The following is a 17,390-nucleotide window of genomic DNA, read 5'->3' as shown; positions in this document are numbered from 1 at the left end:
GGACACGCCGTGCCCAAGCCACGCAGCCGGCGAGGGGCCGCGTCAGGAGCTGACTCAGCTCGGTGTTCCCGGAGGGCCTGCACCCTGCACCGTCCTTAGACGGCTCTCCTGACTTCCTCAGGAGGATGCAACCCACACATTCATTTCATAAATATTTATTGAACACCGACGTGTCAGATGTCAGCGATTCAGCGGCGAACAAGCCCGACAGGTGTGGTTGGGGCGTGATTCAGCCGTGACCCTGGAGCTGAATCGTAGCCAGAAGAGCAGGAATCCGTGGGGCTGGCCCGGGGCGAGGAGGGGGCAGGTTGGGGCCGTGGGATGAGCTGTGAGAACAGCATGTGCCAGAGGGAAGAGCTTTGGCACAGCTCAGAGCTGCCGGCCGACAAACGCACTGCTGAGATTCATCTTCCTGGCAGACGCTCCCAAACACGGGCAGAGCCCTGGTGGCGTGACGCACGGAGCCCCACGCGCACTCCCTTTCTGTCACTTGCTCCCAAGAGGCGGGGTTGCGGGCGGCCTTGCCCAGGAGGTGACCCTGAGGAGGCGCCATTGCTAGATTGGGAACATGGGGGTCTGCTGATCCCCTCTGGGCCCACACAGCCCCGGCGGGGCGGCGGGGCGGCTGCAGAGCGGATACCCCGGCCATGGGCTGAAAGTCCCCCACGCTTTCAGAAAGCTGGATTTCACGTCTTGGTTCCACCTCCAACGGGCTGCACGGCCTCACCAACACCAGGCAGTGTCTCCTGGACTCAGTTTTCTTTCCTGTAAAATGGGGTCAGAAACCGCCACCTCCCTGGTGGGCTCCAGGTGCGTTTAGGGGCCCTGGGCAGTGTTGTAGGAAGTTGATTCCCTGTGGCTTTCGTCAGCCAGGCTGGGGTCTTGCCACGGGCCCTGGGGCCTGAAAGCGTCCTTGGTCCCCCTCCCCACCTCCCTGGGGGCCTGACATCTGGCCCGTTCTCAGGAGTCCTGTCTATGGTCACGGGCTTGGGTTTGCAACTGTGGCAAAGGAGCGCTGGAGCTTCCGGGGAGCGTTTCGGCTGCGCTGTTCAGTGGTCCGCGACGCGTGACTCCAGCCACCGGAGACAGGCCGGGGGTGACAGAGTGGAGGAGGCCTTCTCTAGAAATGAGGTTTGCCCTTGGCGAGCCTCGGAGAACCAGGGGTCCAAAGAGTGCTCTTCAGAGAGCATCCGTCGATGTCCGGGGTCGGAGGTCAGCTCGCCACGTGGGAGTCACAGGTGCAGCGATGGAGGGAGGCTGGATGCATGCAGGCCCGGTGATGGAGGCGTGTTTTGGTGAAAGGTCACCATGATGTAAGGTTTTAGTCCCCTGGGGGTGACACACAGGTGTCTTCTAACCACCAGGAACCACCATCTGACCTGCAGGCCAGCGTGGACGGGGCTGCTGCGGGGCCCCCTCCCCTGCAGGCTGGTGCCGGGCACTCCAGGAAGCCCACTCTCGGGGAGACAGGGCAGCGTAAGGAAAGGGTCCTGGGGCGGGATGGGCTGCGTCCCAGCGCTCAGTTTCTGCTCACCCACTGTACAACTTTGGGCTCTTCCGGACACTGCAGAGGCCTCAGTCTCCTCCTCTGTAAAATGGAAGCAGTAGAACCCAAGCCTCTGGATCATCAGGTGGGTGAGATGAGAAATCCAGGGACTGGTGTGCAGTAGGTCCCCCTCAGTGTCAGCCTCCCCGGTCAGTCTGTCGGGGACTGTACTTGTCCCTGGGAAGCCCCGAGCAGCCTCGGACAGTGCACGCATCTCATATAAGAAAGGGTTTAAATTGTCTGATGGTGGGTGGGAAAGGGGCTGGAGTGTCTAGGCCCTAAGTTCTGGTTGAGCTGTTGGGGCGGCAGAGGCTGGAGGGGCCGCGCAGGCCCAGGGTGCTGGTGATGCCCCTGGGAAGTGGGCCTTGGCCTCTTGATTTACCTTGCACCCCCCCCACCTCCTTCCCACAGTGGCCAGTGGGGTATTGGGACCGCAGTCCTGTTCATCCAGTATTTTCTCATACTTCTGGAGGCCTGAGCCCCCGCTGTGGGCAGGGCTGCTGTCCCCTGAGGCCTCTCTCGTGGGCTGTAGACACCGCCTTCTCCCTGTGGATCCTCCCTCTGTGGGTGTCTGCATCCCAATCCCCTCTCTTATGATGACAGCCGTCAGATTGGATCAGGGTTCACCTAGTGACCTCATTTTAACTTAATGACCTCTTTAAAGGCCCTGTCTCCAAATACAGTCACATTCTGAGGTTCTGGGAGTCAGGACCCCAGCCTGTGAATCTGGGGGACCACAGCTCAGTCTAGAGCAGCACTGCGCAGGGTCCCGGGAGGAGAGCCTCTGGCCACCTTGTCCTCATGGTTCTGCTAAAGCCTTTGGTGTCGTCCTGCAGCCCAGACTTAGCAGGAGCGGCATGATCTGGGCCTCACTCCTACCCAGCGAGGACCCCCAGGTCCCCTGAGCTCTCGCCAGGCCAGGCCACTCTCAGAACCAACAGTGTGATGGGCATGCTTCCCCTGCGACGCTGTGAGTGGCACGACCCAGGGCATATCTGTGTTTCCCGGGTGGTGACTGGCTGAGGTGAGGCCAAGGAGGCCCTTGGAGAAATGTCTCGTCTCCTGTCCTTTGTGTTCTCTGTGGGGAGCGTGGGACTAAACCCCGGAAACGGTGCTCCCAACTCAAAAGCTGCCCTTGAGGCTTTACAAATTCTCTGTGGGGCCATGCAGACAAGGACCAGCTTCCAAGTGCTGGGCTCAGGTGGCCCCATCAAGTGCACAGTGAAGGCGGCTTGTCTTGTCTTTTGGAATAAGGTCTCACCAGTTCAGGAGAACACGCCGGAAGGATGCACGTGGCACCAGCAATTGCTTCCTTGTCTTTTCATGCTTCGGCGTTTTGTTTTCTTCTATTAATTGAAATTTTTAAAAACCAGAGACGTCCAAAGGATGGCATGGGCTCCCCACCCAGGTCCGGCCCCTGCACCCACCCTCCTTGGGCTACCGCTTTGCCGTTCCTCCCAACTCAGCCTGTCCCCCTAAAGTGAACAGAGGTGGACAGTTTGCCCTATCTGCTTGAGATTTTAAAAATACAAATAATATGTTAAAGATTGAGATGAGGTCCCTCATATTCTCCTTCCCAGTTCCCCATCCCTCACCCTGGAGTCAACCAGCACCACGAACTTGGTCTGGGGTTCAGGTGTGGTTTTACTATATAAACACCCCTATGTACACATATGTACACACAAACAGACACATGTATATGTGTGTATTATATATGTATACGATATGCACATGTAATATACACATATGTGTGTGTGTCTGTATCCATGTGTACCTGTAAGTTATACAAACTGTGGTCTGTATGTTTTAAAGTTGGCGTAAATAGGACCATTAGTGTTATATTCTCCAACTTACTTTTCTAACCCAACACTGGATTTGGGACTTATGTATGCTGACGTTCACATGGCTCTAGGTTGTTCCTTTTCCCTGCTGTGTAATACTCCACCCGACTGCCCCACCGTCTATTTACCTGTCCCCCCATGAGAGTCGTTTGAATGGTGCCCACTGGTGATTTAAACCCCACCCAGGCTTTAGTCCAGTGGAATCACAGTTGAGTCCTAGGAGCAGTTCTGCTTCATGCCTTCGGGGGTACCTGGCCCTGAAGCTGCTGAGGCGGAGAGTGCCGCAGACCCCGTGCCATCGTGACGCCCAGTGGGTGCTCCGTGACGTGGGTCTCTGCTCTTGCTGCGTCACCGAAGGCAGTCCAGCGTCAGTGTCTTGGCATCTCCGTCAGCCTGGCCTTCTGCAGCTGGGAAATGTTCATATATGGCGGTGCGACTAATCTTGGAGAGGAGTCGGGACCGCAGGGGTCTGCATTACTGGTTTGATTCCCAGTGGGGCAGGCGAGCGCACACACGGCCTTCTGTGCCGTCCCGTCCCCGGGACTCTGCCCCAGAGGGAACTCCCCCGGAGGGAGGCTGCATCTCATCCAGTCCAGAGAATGCCGGGCCTCCCTGCTGGATGGTGGCTATTTTTGTCTGAAGCTCGGTCAGGACCCTGGAGAGTTGCCAGGGTCAGAGTGGGAACTGCCCGGTTCCCATGGCTCCTTGGCCATGCTCAGCCTCGCACTCTGCCTCCCTGCCCCTCCGCGCCGTGCCCCTGCCGATGCCTCTGCTGGATGTTGTCTTGCAAACCTAGCCAACTCAACTGATGAGAGCGGGTTGCGGCTTGTGTGGGGGAAGACCGAAGGAGCCTTGATGGAAGGACACGGCCCCTTGGGGTCCCAGGCGGGTCAGCACCCTGGCGGGGTTCCGCAGCCCCTTCTTCCAGCTCCTCGCCCGCGGTCAGCACTGCCCTGCAGGTGGGGACTGTGGTTTTCCTCGTCTCTCGCCCCAGCCCGAGTGGGAGCTCCCCGGGGCAAGGCGCAGTGTCTATAGCACAAACTAGATGCCCAGGAAAGCTCCTGTGACTGACGGACTCTCCCTTGGAGGTGAAGCAGAGGCGAGATGTGTGAATAAACACACTCTTTCAAGCCCTGCCTTGTCCTCTCGGACACTCTGTGACCGTCTAGGGAGAGAGGAACCATGGTAGCTCCACCTCTCCTGTCTGTGGGACCTCGGTTACTGAGCTTCTGGGAGCCTCGGTTTTCACGTCTGCAAAGTGGGGAGAGGGATAGCTGTTCACTGCTCAAGCTCACGCTGGAGCTGGTTTAAGACTGATCGACTTCTCCCCCCACTGCCCTCTGCTTTCCTTCAGAGCTTCCGCGCCCCAGCGCTGCCTCAAGAGCCCAGCCTGCTTGGTCCCCCTGGTCCTCGCTCCCTGCGTGGCGCCATGAGCTGTGTCCTGAACAGAGTCGTCCCCTTGGGGCTGGTGCTGCTGGTCTGTGGAGCCCAAGGCTTTTTCCTGCCCAACGTCACCCACTTGGAGAAGCTGCTCAGCAAATACCAGCAGGACAAGCCCCACTCCCGGGTCCGGAGGGCCATCCCCAGGTCAGACAAGGAGGAGATCCTCATGCTTCACAACAAACTGAGGGGCCAGGTGTACCCCCCGGCCTCCAACATGGAGTACATGGTAAGCGCTTCATCCAGCCCCATCCGCCGCCCTCCTCCGTCTGAGCAGCAACGGGGCCGAGTCCATGAGAGATGGGGTGTCTGTCAGCGAGGGGCTGGCAGAGAGGGTACAGCGGAGGGTCTCCCGTGAGCCTGGGGAAATCCCATGCGTAAGGAGCAGAGGGGCAGCCGGCCCTCCAAGCCCATGCCTCCGGCCCCACATCCACGCACGCCCCTCTGTTTCTGCCAGGACCGCTTCCCATCCTCCCAGCCCCGTGACACACCTGCTGCTTTTCTCCCGTTTTATAGACTAGGAAACTGAGGCCCGAGGTCAGAGACGGTAGTGGCAGAACGGACCGCAGGACCCAGGCTCGCAGCCACCATCCCGCGCCCAGTTTAAACCCTGGCACCCCCACTGCCCCTGCCTGCTTCCTGTCTGCCCAGCCTGTCCCCCCAACACCTCGATCAGCCCTGGGGCTTCTCACCTCCCACGTTGTCCCCTGCTGGCCCGCCCTGAGCCCTGCCTCCTGCGCCCTTCCTGACCTTCAGCAAGCCTGTCTCCTGCTCAGGAGCCTCAGGGCCCTCTGTGCCCAGGATGGAGCCCAAATGCTCCTGCCTGGCTCTGGAGGCCTTCGATCACGAGCTCATCTGTCCTGAGAGGCCACTCGGTGTTCCCCGAAGATGCCGCCAGGCCCTCCCTCCCCCAGGAGTCCTGTCCCCACCTCATGCCTTATCCCGTCGTAAGCAAGCCTCACTCAGAACCCAGCTCCTCTCCCTCCTCTGGACTCTACTGTCCCGTTTCATGGTGCCTTGGGCTCTGATGTAGGTGGTGCTCATGATCAGGGAGCACCCCGAGTGCCTGGGAGCCCCTCAGTGTCGCCGTCTCTGCCCTCACGAGGTGGCCCGTCACCGGCTATAGGGCAGATGAAAGGCTTGCCCTTCTGGGCAAACACCCTTGGAGCAAGGCTGTCCTTTGGGAACTCGTTATGAAACCATTTCTTCTTTCCCTCAAGAACATGGCCCAGGCATTTACTCTGAAGGGGTTGTGCTAATCTTAGGAAGAGCGGGCACCCTTTCAAAATACTAATGCATCAGCAGCTGGTGCAGGCCTTTTTAGGGTTAAAGACGTAGAGAATTAGAGTAGAATTCTTGGTGGCTTTCGGTGTGGACTCTTCCCCCATCCTTCCTGATACCTGGCCCGGTCCCCGGGGGGGAAAGGACACTCTCCACCTCTCTGTATAGGTCGGCCTTCCTCCTGGGCCGCCTCCCACCCCAAGGCCCTATATGGTGCCCAGCAGGGAGCAGGGAGCTTGACTGAGCCCCAAAGCCCGGGGATCCTGGCTGCTTCCTGCCTCCTATCGGGAACAGGCTCAGTTTACGCTGGTCTTCAGGTCTCCACTCTGTGCTTGTCCAGGCTGTATGGAAGATTCAGTGCAGTGAGCAGGGCTCACATAGGCAGCAGGGAACGTCAGTGCAGCCTCTCACGAGCCTGCCATGCTTTCCTGTCTATTTTGTGTTATTTCAGGGGTGGAGCTGGGATCTGGGTCCTTAGGTCTAAATGGCTTGCCTGTCAGGGGAGCTGGGCCTTCGTTGGTGGTGTTGGCCCCTCTGAGCAGGGGCCCCGAGGCAGGGGAGGTAGCCCGAGGCCCAGCCCCTCCACCCCAGGCCTGCCTATCTGTTCGGTCTCCACCCAAACAAGGGGCACTCATTTGAGAAAGTGTCTTGAAAATCCAGCTTCCTGCTCAGCCGTGGCTGCTGGGGCTCTGGCCGTGGTCCTTTTGAAATAGCCGTAGCCCTGAAAGGCGGACATTAAAACTCCAAAGAGTTGAGACACCCTATTCTGAGGTTTTATAGGTGGACGGGCTCTGGAGCCAGCCTGCCGCTTGGGAGCTGGGTGACTTCAGGCAGATTAGTTAGTCTCTTTGTGTTCATGTCTCCTCACCTGCACAATCGGGGACAATAAAAGTACCTTTCTCATAGGACTGTTCGGAGGAGTCGATGAGATAATGCCTAAGTGCTAAATAAGTGTTAACTATACTGTTGCTGTTACTATTTTAGTGACTTATTATTTTAGTGGAGTGGGACCAGCCCTTGGTGACAGCATGCAGAGCAAGATGAGACCCTGGGAAGCCAGATAAAGCTGGGTTGTTAAAATTCTAACTTCCTGCTGTGTAACCTTCGGCAAGTTACCTAACCTCTCTTAGCCTCAAGGGTTTTTTTTTGTTTTTTGGGTAGTTTTGTCTGCAACAGTGGGAAAATATAACTTAACCTCAAGGGCTTATTCTGAGAATGAAATAAGAAAGTGGTGCTAATACTGTTCTCTGGCAAGTGGCAGGTGTTCAGGTACAGGGCCTAACCCTGCCCCTGGCACGTAGTAGGTGCTTGAGAAAGTTAATTTCCTTAATATCCAGGTACTGTTTACTGAGAGCTGCTCGGCACCTCGCCTGGGGGCTTGATGCCTGCTCGTTCAACCGTCCCCCACATCCTATTCCGGCGACATCATGAGCCCAGGTGGGGAAACAGGCTCAGAGAGGTGAAGCCGCTTGTCCACAGTCACAGAGCGAGCAAGGGGCAGGGCCTGGCCCCACACTCTCACCAGTGCCCCCCACTGCCTGGCTCTTTCCCTCTTTCTTGCCCCAGTCCTCCCTTTGGGGGGTAGAGAGTGTTCACCTGTGCCTCTCTGAGGTCCTACTACGTGCCAGGCACAGCTGGAGCCAAGAGAAGGGTGGGAGGTGAAGGGCGGGAGGTGAAGGGTGGGAGGTGAAGGGTGGGAGGTGAAGGGCGGGCCCAAAAGAAGGCCTCGAAAGCAGGGAGGGGAGAGCTAGGTCCTTGTTTGGCTGCGTCCTCTACCTCTAGCCAGAATTTCGGAAGCCTTAACCCCCAGAGATCTGCCAGGGCCCTCCCTACAGCCATCCCCGCTGAGCTGTAGAAAATGTTATGGACGCGGACCGAAGGCACACAAGGTTCACGTTGATCAGAATAAATAGTGAACTTCTGAGAAGCTAGTGAGCCTCGGGGTGGGGTCAGCACCTGCACGCACTCTGCCCTGCCTCCCTGGACTCTGGGAAGGGCCTTAGCTGGCCATGGCCAGAGGGATCTTGGTGTTCCCTCCTGTCCCCACTGCCCTCCCCTCGCAGTGGATGGCGTCTGTTCCTTCATGGAGCATCAGCGGGTGCTTGCTTAGAGATGGAGCCACCAAGTTGGTTCGGGTAGTTTATTGGGGAGCGGGTGATGCACAAGTCCAGAAGACAGGGAGGAGGAAGTCCAACATCACGGTATACTACGGGGTCTCCTGGTGGGAGCGGGGGCTTGGATCTGCTAAGTAAAGAGAGCAGCAGGAGGATCGCCCACCCGAAGGCAGCCTGTCCCCTCCCCACTTCAGGCTGTCCCGGGCTTGGGAGAAGGATCCCAGGCAGAAGGGACACAGTGCTTGGTGGGCACGTCAAGAGAGGAGTCTGATGTCCGAGTGTACCCAGAACATCCACTGCAACCGAAACGGGGGTTGCGTCCAGGGGTGTGCCCCAGGTCCGCAGGGGCGTCTGCCCTAGGCCAGGACTCGCCCTGGATGTTCCTCAATCTCCGGCATTGAGGCCGGAAAGAGGCGGCTGGGCAGGAGGTTGGGAGGTGCTCGGCTTCATGATGTTCCGTCCTGGGGGCCCGCAGTTAGCGCCGTCAGTGTCCCGTTCCCGGCCAGGTCCTGGGGCTCTGCCTGACCGTCTTCCCATGAGCACCTACTGTGTGCCGGGGGCTGGGGCGGCCCCGAGAGGGAACAGCGCCTGCCCGCCTGGCGACTGGGAGGAGGACGGACAGCAGCTGACCGGAGGGCAATGAGCCCCCTGCTTTGTTCACCGTGTTCCTTCCCGGGGAGTTATGTGCGTTCCTGGGCCGGTGGGGAGGCAGGACGGGAGGTGCAGCCTGTCTCAGATCCTCTGGCCCAGACCCTGCCCTTGCCCCCCACCCCCTCCCCCTGGGTCCGGGTGGCCTGAGCCGCAGGAGAGCAGGATGGGCTGGGACGGAGGCATTTCTTGCTCCTTTTTCTTTTTAGAACAGTAAAATACACAAAACATAAAATTCACCCTTTCAACCACTTTTAAGCATACAGTTCTGTGGTGTTCAGCATGTTCACAGGGCTGCACCGAGGGCACCCCCAGGCAAGGGGCTTGTCTCAGCATCCCGGCCAAGGGGGAGCCCAGAGCAGGAACTGCGAGGACCGCCATGGGCTGGGCTGCCCTGAGTTCTTTGCTGCCCTGCCCCTCCCCGCTTGCCGGGTCAGGAGCCCGTCCAACATCTGCGTGGACCCCAGTGTCCGAGAACGGAGACCTGGCCTGGGCTCCGTGTGGGGTCCACGCGGGGCCCGTGGCTGCAGGTTTCGTTCTTACACCATCCCTGACCCTGGCGGCCCGTGTCTCCTCTCCCTGCAGACCTGGGACGAGGAGCTGGAGCGGTCGGCGGCGGCGTGGGCTCACGAGTGCCTCTGGGAGCACGGGCCCACCAGTCTGCTGGTGTCCCTTGGGCAGAACCTGGCCGTCCACTGGGGCAGGTAAGAGCCGCCGCGGTCCCCCCTCGCTTGTGAACTGGCCGCCCCTGCAGAGCACCTGCTGTGTGCTGGGCTTGGTGCTCGCTGTCCGTTGTCACGTTTAAGTCCTCAGGATCCCCCGTGCCTGTCTGAATGTGGGGAAACAGGCTCAGTGCCCAGGGCCACTTCCAAGTAAGTGGCAAAACGGATGCGAGGCTGCTTGTTGGCTCCAGACACTGATCACCAGGCTCGGGGTTTCTAGCTTGGGGGTTCCATCCCACTGCCTTGAAAGGATTCTTGAGCCCGTTGCAGCAGGGAGCTGGCCGGGTGAGCTGGGAACACGGGGATGTTGCTTATGCAGTGCTGGTTAGAGTGTCTTCTCTGCCCCGGCACATCTGGGTTCTGCTCCTTCTCCAGGCCCAGCCAGGTTCCACCTGGCGAGCAGCTGTCCCTCACCTTCCCCTCCTCGTCTGGCCATGGGGAGGCTTGCCCTCACCACCCAGGCCCCCTTGCCCGGAGGAGGCTCTTGAGCATGGTCTCTAAGATGCACGCACTTGAGCACCCACCCGGCTGAGGGCTGGTTTCCTTAGGGGATGTGGGGAACGTGCCTTCTCGCTGGTGCAAACTCATCAACCAGCCAGACAACATGCTGTGGACGCAAGTCCTCTGGGGCCGAACCCAGGGCTGGCCAGGGGCTCAAGGCCCACTTGTGCTTTGCCGGCATCGTTGAAAAGTTGGACCGGACTTGAAGTATCCCCTCAAAGCACAGGGTGCCTGTTTTGCAGCCCAGATATTCCCCAGCTCCGTAAGCGCCTGCGTTCAGTGTGGCTGCCAATGGTCAGCTTCCTTTTGGTCAGTGCTTTTCCAGGACAGAACCTGAGCAGGTGTCATGAGGGGTCCAGACTTCACGGAAGTGAATTAACACCTGGTTTTTTTTTGTTTTTTTTTTGTCTTCTGGTGAATTCTGCTTTTTGTAAAATCAGTCTTCCGGTAGCATGAAAAGAAAATGTCTACAGGGAAAAAACCCATCATTCCTTTGGCCTGGCTCAGCAGCCAGAATATTCCTGGACTCCTGTGTAGCATCTGGCTGTGGGCCGGCATATTTTTACTTCGTGGTAACGGTGGCCAGGACAGCTTTTAATTCTTTCCCCCCTTCTCATATGGTATCAGACAGTTCTTCTATTCCGTAGCCGTCATGGTGATCATTGTCAAGGCTGCCTTCGGGCCATCGAGCCGACAGGCCGAATGTTAGCCATTCTTGGATCTGGTCTTGCTGTTGCTGCATCAGGCTTAGTACTGGGACTGATGGCGGGGGGCTCAGAGGGCTTGCCCCTGCGGGATGCTGAGTGCCGACCTGCTTTCCCAAAGAGCCCCCTTCGTTCTCTGGGCCCCTGCAGCAGCCTGGCCGTGGCACTCTGGGGGATCGGACGGGCACGGGTGTCCCCACACAGCCCTGTGGCTCCGTGGTTCCGTGGCTGCCAGCGTCCTTCTCCAAGCAGGCCCCGGCCACGTCACTGACCACCACCATGCGCTCTGGGCTCTGATGGTAATTGTTACAAGACCTCTAACTGCCCGGCTCACCACAGTGCTCTCAGAAACGGCCAGACCCCTCGTGTCTTCTCTCTTTATCGAAACCGCTTTGTTTACACTTGCTGGTGACGCTGACCAGTGATTTGTGTTCAGTTTATTTTCTTTCCTGGGAAGAAAGCAACGATGCCAACCTGGTGGATGGGGCCGAGCGAGGGGGCCGTGGCCACCCATGGTGATGACCAGGGTGGGGGTGAGGGAGGGCTCAGGGGATCAGATCCTAAATAGGAAGTTTTGGAAAGGATTTGCCCACGTGACAGCAGGGCTCTGCATCCCTGCAGGTTTCTGCATCTTCAGTTCATTTTCTACCTTGTATCTGAGTCCTTGGGTCCCCCCACCAGCAGCTGAGAAATGAAGCCAGTCACGATGATAGAGAAACGTGAGCTTCTAGGCTCTTGTTCGGGGGTGATGGGGACCCATGTGCCCTGTCCCCCATAGCCGGCTATTTTGCAGCTTTCAGACCTTCCCCGGCGTCCCTTCTGTGCATTACCTGGACAGTTACTTACTCACTGTTTTTCTCTGCACTGACTTTAAAGGGACTCACGTTTTCAATCAAGTTGTGTTTTAACAATCATATCTGAGAAATCGGGGGTTCGTGGGCTACATGTATTTCCCCAAATGTACATGGGCATAAATACATAATTGTAATATAAACAATGACTCACTGGGGGCCAGGCAAATGTCTCCTGCACACACAGGTGGCGTGTGGGCCACCCAGGGAAATTCCTGGAACCCAGGCACTCCGGGGATGCCCAGGTGAGCTCCTTGCAAGTTTGGGTCATAGGCACTTACAGCAGGTGCTGGGCAGGATTTGGGGCTGTTTGCCCACAGCAGCCCCTTCTCCAGCCCGCCCCGTGGGTGGCTGTGCCGTGAGCTGTGGTCTCGGTCTATTGCGTGTGTGGTGGCTGGGACGTAACTAGCTGATCTGCCCTCTCAGGTACCGCTCTCCCGGCTTCCATGTCCAGTCCTGGTATGACGAGGTGAAGGACTACACCTACCCCTACCCCCACGAGTGCAACCCCTGGTGTCCGGAGAGGTGCTCTGGGCCCATGTGCACCCACTACACACAGGTAACCCCCGAGGCCCGAGCTGAGGCCTCAGCCCAGCACCCCCAGACCCCAGCACTCACCTGGCCCTGCAGGACTGCTACCCAGTTGGAAAACTGCTCTGTCATCACCATAATATTTTCCTTTGATTTGGTATTATTTAAAGTACGGCTGCTGGGCTGAGCTTGGGTTTGTGACACAAGCACAGAAACGGGGAGTAAGCGCTAGAAACTTGTATGGCAATTTTCCATCGCTAGCACATTTTCCTCGTGTGTGGTTTGTTTTTGTTTGGGGGGGTGTGTGTGTGTGTTTAACAAACATGGATCTTCAGGGGGTTTAAGAAAAAATCTGGTCCTTCACCCCTTCACAACATACACGCCTTTAGCGCCAGCACCCTGGAGATCCAGGCCAGACTATGTTGTCCCGCTCTGCCTTGTCCCTGGCTCTGACACGTGGATGTCATCTTTTCAGATAGTCTGGGCCACCACCAACAAGATTGGCTGTGCTGTGAACACCTGCGAGAGGATGAACGTTTGGGGAGATGTTTGGGAGAATGCAGTCTACCTCGTCTGCAATTACTCTCCAAAGTAAGAACAAGGAACATGGTTGTATGGGTTGGGATGCGTTTGCCTGGCATGGAGGACCCAACTAAAGTTGGCTTAAATGGTGAGGTCTCTTCATTGGTTCACATAACAAGACATCTAGAGATTGATGCATCCAGTTCAACTTAAAAGCTCAGCAGTGTCAGTGAGGACTCAAGCTCTTTCTGTTTCCTTGCTGTACAAGCCTATCCTCATGGTTCCAAGATGGCTGCAGAGCATCGGGCATCACATCTTCCCGAACTCAAGGGAAGAGAATGGTAGAAAAGGGCTTTCTCTTGGGCCTTTCTCAGCCCTGGCCCACTTTCTCCCAATGTCATTGGCCAGAACTAGACCACTCACAGATTGGGGGCGGAGCACAAGATTTCCTTAATTGGCTTCAACCAATGAAATTGCCCAACTGGCTTTGCAAGTCATCTTCTGGGACTCCCTGAGCAAATCAGAAGCCAGAATAGCTGTTGGCTGGCCAACCAGTGGGGTGTGCCACAGCGATATTCTTTTTTTTCTCTGAAAATATGCAGCAGATAGCACTCTAGGAAACGTATACATGCTAGACCTAGTTTTTGCATTTTTATGTTTTCCCTTCTAGAAAAGGCCACACGGAGCCTCTGTGTCTCAGCCCCCTTCCTCCTCACAGCATCCTGATATCATGAGTGTGCCATCTATCCCTCAATTGACTCATTCACCTCCTTTGCTCATCAAATAACGTGCTGCTTCTTGGAGCACTGCCCTCCCTGTGTATGGCCTGTGGTTTGCATGCTGGCCATGGGGCCGGCCGTCGCCTAGCACCGGGCCCTGCACACAGTATGCCCTTGAGGCATATTTGCTCAGTGACCGAATGACATGAGGATGACCTCACTTACTTGGTTTGGGTCAGGAGTGGCTGTGAGGAGGTGGGATGAGAAGGAATTGCTGAGGTCAGGAGGAAAATAGATGCTCTCCGTCAAGTGTCTGGCAGCCCACAGGCCCGGCGTGAGGGCAGGCGGATGAGGTCATCGCTGCGGCTGGGGGGCACGCCAGCCCCGTGGACGAGCAGTAACTGGCCCACGATGGTGGGATCCCCGGCAAAGTGGCCGCTGGGGCGTGAGGGATATTTCGATTCCACTCTGTATAAAAAAGAAAAAAAAAAACACCTGAAGATCCTGTCAGAAACAGAGTTCTGCCTTTCTCAGCGCCCAGCTGTTTTCTTGAAAAAAAGAATAACGTATGGATGATACACACTAGTCTTAAGCGTGCGGCCCGATAAATCCCACACGTGTCTGCGTGGGCTAGCCGGCGCGGGCGGCCATGACCGAGGCCCAGGGGCTGCGCGTCTCAGGAGGAGGCACGGCGGGGCCGGATGCCGGCGAGTCCCTTCCTCCCTGTGTCCTCACGTGGCCTTTCTTCAGACTCCCTCGTGTCTCCTCTTCTAGGGACACTAGTCCTGGGGGATCAGGGCCTTATCCCGTGACCTCATTTCACCTCACTTACCTCCTGGGAAGCCCCGTCTCCGCACACAGCCCCCCCAGGGCTTCAACGCAGGAATTAACGGGTGGGGGGGGAGATGCACAGTCAGTCCGTATGGTACGTATATTGCCCTGTAACTACCCCCAGCTCAAGATGGAGCATATTTCCAGGGGCCCAGGATGTCCCCCAGAGGTGCCACCATCCGACATCTCTCCGCATTGGTCAGTGTCTGGTTTGGACCCTCACGCGAACGGACCAGACACGTATGCTCTTTCGGGCCCAGCATCTGCTCAACACCGTGCGTTTGAGATTTGTGCATAGTGTTGCCTGTTCAATGGGCCGTTTTGATTGCTGTGTGGTATCCATGGCCTCTTTCCTCAAGAGTCTGCGCCCCTGGCCATGCAGGTCGCTGAGCCAGGCCCCCGACCTCCCTGGAAAGCTGTCAGAAACGCCACCTGACAAGCTTGTTGATTCAGCAAACGCTCGCAGGGCACGCGACCTTCACCATGAGCAGGGCCCTGGTCTGAGGGCCTCCACGCCATCACTCTGTCACCACACAACCTCCCGATGGGGCCCCTCTTACAGAGAAGGAGACAGAGGGCCAGGGCTGAGGGCAGCGGTGGGGTCACACGGCAGGCATGGCTGGGGTCCAACGTGGGGAGTCGCTCTGGACTGCTCAGCGGAGGGAGGCTGAGGGTGGCCGGGGCCGGGCTGAGCTGAGTAGCGGGGCTCTGGATTGCCTTCCTGAATGAACAGATGGGTGACCAACCAGGTCAACCCCGAAGGAAGTTTCTAGAAGGAGTCACAGAGACTGTTCCCCAGTCACGCATGGCTCCAGCCTGTGTGCCAAAGGCCCAGGCTCTGGGAGAGGGGCTTGGGGATACTGCTCCGCACCTGCTACCTGGCCCCCGGAGAACCAGGCCCTGACCAGCCTCCAGTTTTCCTGCCTGGGAACTTCAGAGGGAGGTGGGACGGTGTCCATGACATCAGGAGGGACCTTGGTCCCAACCGCGAGGGCAGAGTGCTCAAAGGCTCTGAGCCCCTCCGCTTGCTTGCTGTGTGACCTTGGGCAGGTCACCTAACCTTTTTGAGCCCCAGTGGCCTCCTCTAAAAAAGGATGGAATTCCAGCACATCCCTCCTGGGTGTCGGAAGGATGGGGGGACCTGGTTGTAGGAGCTTAGTAAACATGAGGTACTCCCTAGAACATGCTGACTTTTACTCCTTTGAGAAACGGCTTAACAGGGGGGAGCTCAGCAGCTTTCCAGTACAAAGGGGTTGGGGCTGGGGTGGGGGACAGTGTTCAGAGTTGTGTAAGGCAGGACACGGGCAGATGTGGGGCCCGGGGGATGGTAACACCCCAACACGAGGGGACCAAGGTGCTGGGGAGGAAGGATGTGTCACAGCTCCCGACCAGCATTCTTCTAGAATTCTCTAGGCTCCGTGCAGTTGCCTCTCCCCCTTTACCCAGCACACACACCCTCCTTCCTCCCCTGGACGGCCCAGGAAGGGGGAGAGGAGGGGCCCCCGGCCCTCGGGTGGCGGCCCCTCCTGATGGTGTGTTTGGTGTGTCCGCAGGGGCAACTGGATCGGAGAAGCCCCATACAAAACCGGCCGGCCCTGCTCCGAGTGCCCGCCCAGCTACGGAGGCGGCTGTAAGAACAACCTGTGTTACCGAGGTAGGAAGTGACTTCGAAGCCGCCCCGAGTGGCTGTCCCCTCTGTCTGTGGGTCAAACGGGAAAACGGAACACTGAAGTCAAGGCGCCCACTCCCCCTGCTTGTGCAGCCGTGCGTGGTGGGCAGATCCCCCCCTCCAGTCCCGGGGTTCAGCCCCCCGGCTCCCTGGGGACACGGGGCTGCGCTGGCGTGTCCCCTGAGGAGGCCTCTCCCGTGGCCACACGCTGAGCTGGGTGCTGGCCGCACCCGCGTCCTGCTGTCATTGGCGCTCACGGCTTAAATACACAACAAACCAGACTGTGCCCGTGCCAGGTGACCTCCAGGCTGGGCAGGGGTGGCCTTTCTCCTTGATGGCCTCCTTCCTTCCACCCTGTTTGCCTCTGGCCGACGCCTCGCCTGGATTTGCCGTAAATGTTCACGGTTCCCTCCCCGCCGCGGCCTGGGCAGATGCCCCGCTTTCAGGGGCTGTGTATCTGCCACGTATCCTACCCCTTGTTTCTAGTCGGCCTCTCGGGACGTTTCCACTGTCCCCGCTACTAGAAGTAACGTGTCTGGGGCCTAAAGTGTTGCTCACGTTTTGCAGTATTTTCTCGGGCTCTGTCCCAGGGGGACGGAACTGGGCCCGAGGGGCTAACCAGGTGTTCGTGTTCGGGACGTGTTGTCCCTGTGGCTGCCCCGGCAGGCCCTGTGACAGCAGGCAGGGTCTCCCCGAGGCACGGCCATGCAGGAAGAGGGTGGCTGTCCACGCCGGGCTTTCCCTGTCAGTCCGGTGGGCTCTGGGGTACAGAAACGGGTGGGCTAGGGTGGGGGTCCCAGACCCGGTCGTGGCCCAGGGGCCCTGTTGTCTCGGCTAGCTGTTCACTCCTGGTTCTGCCCATTGTGGGGGCCGAGGGGCAGGAGGTGCAAGGATCCGGACGTGAGACAAACCTGTTCGTGCTGCTCCCTGGATCGTGTGTCATCCACGGGCAGTGGAGTGTCCCGGGGGCAGATTTCGAGGCTGGTTCTCAGACCCCTCGGTCGCTCTGCCCAAAGACGGGCATGACAACACCAGGCTTCCGTTGGGTACGTCAGGCTCCAGTGAGGGAGTCCACGCATTCGGTGTGGATGTGTTATATTAGCACCTGCCGCGTGCAGGACGTTGCCAGGTGGTAATTGTGGGGCTGATCATGGGACCTGACACTTAAGGCCCTACCCTCATAAGACTGGGGTCAAGTGGGGTCATGGCCACGAGCAGTGACATGTGTCTTCCCAGGGAGCTTACAGCAAGAGCATTGGCTGTCATCTGGCGGGGTCAGGGAAGGCCCCCTGAGCAGGTGGCCGTCGAGGAGGGAGATGCAGCCTCGGGGTGAGAGCAGGGGAGGGTGCTTCCCACAGGGGCCGGAGCACCTGCAGGCGCCCGTAGGTACGAGGGCGGCGTGGTCATGAGCCCCGGAGACAGCGAGGCTTGTTAACTGTAATTTCTCCCGTTGGCCCACCCCTCTTCTCT

General features: G+C 58.3%; 1 protein-coding gene across 1 annotated transcript in view; it reads left to right on the top strand.

Annotated features, from left to right (window-relative positions):
- Positions 1 to 17,390, top strand: part of CRISPLD2 (cysteine rich secretory protein LCCL domain containing 2) — a 60,961-nt gene that overhangs the window by 10,345 nt on the left and 33,226 nt on the right. Inside the window, exons 2-6 of the mRNA XM_032389935.1 lie at positions 4,742 to 5,056; positions 9,456 to 9,574; positions 12,075 to 12,207; positions 12,655 to 12,770; positions 15,805 to 15,905. Of these exons, the coding sequence (XP_032245826.1) occupies positions 4,817 to 5,056; positions 9,456 to 9,574; positions 12,075 to 12,207; positions 12,655 to 12,770; positions 15,805 to 15,905 (709 nt within the window). The 5' untranslated portion in view covers positions 4,742 to 4,816. The remainder of the gene's footprint in view (positions 1 to 4,741; positions 5,057 to 9,455; positions 9,575 to 12,074; positions 12,208 to 12,654; positions 12,771 to 15,804; positions 15,906 to 17,390) is intronic.

Source organism: Phoca vitulina, unplaced genomic scaffold (genome assembly GCF_004348235.1).
Source record: "Phoca vitulina isolate PV1807 unplaced genomic scaffold, GSC_HSeal_1.0 scaffold56, whole genome shotgun sequence".
NCBI classification, from domain to species: Eukaryota; Metazoa; Chordata; class Mammalia; order Carnivora; family Phocidae; genus Phoca; species Phoca vitulina.
The sequence above is the reverse complement of the archived record's forward strand: the minus strand, read 5'-3'. Positions and strand labels throughout refer to the sequence as shown.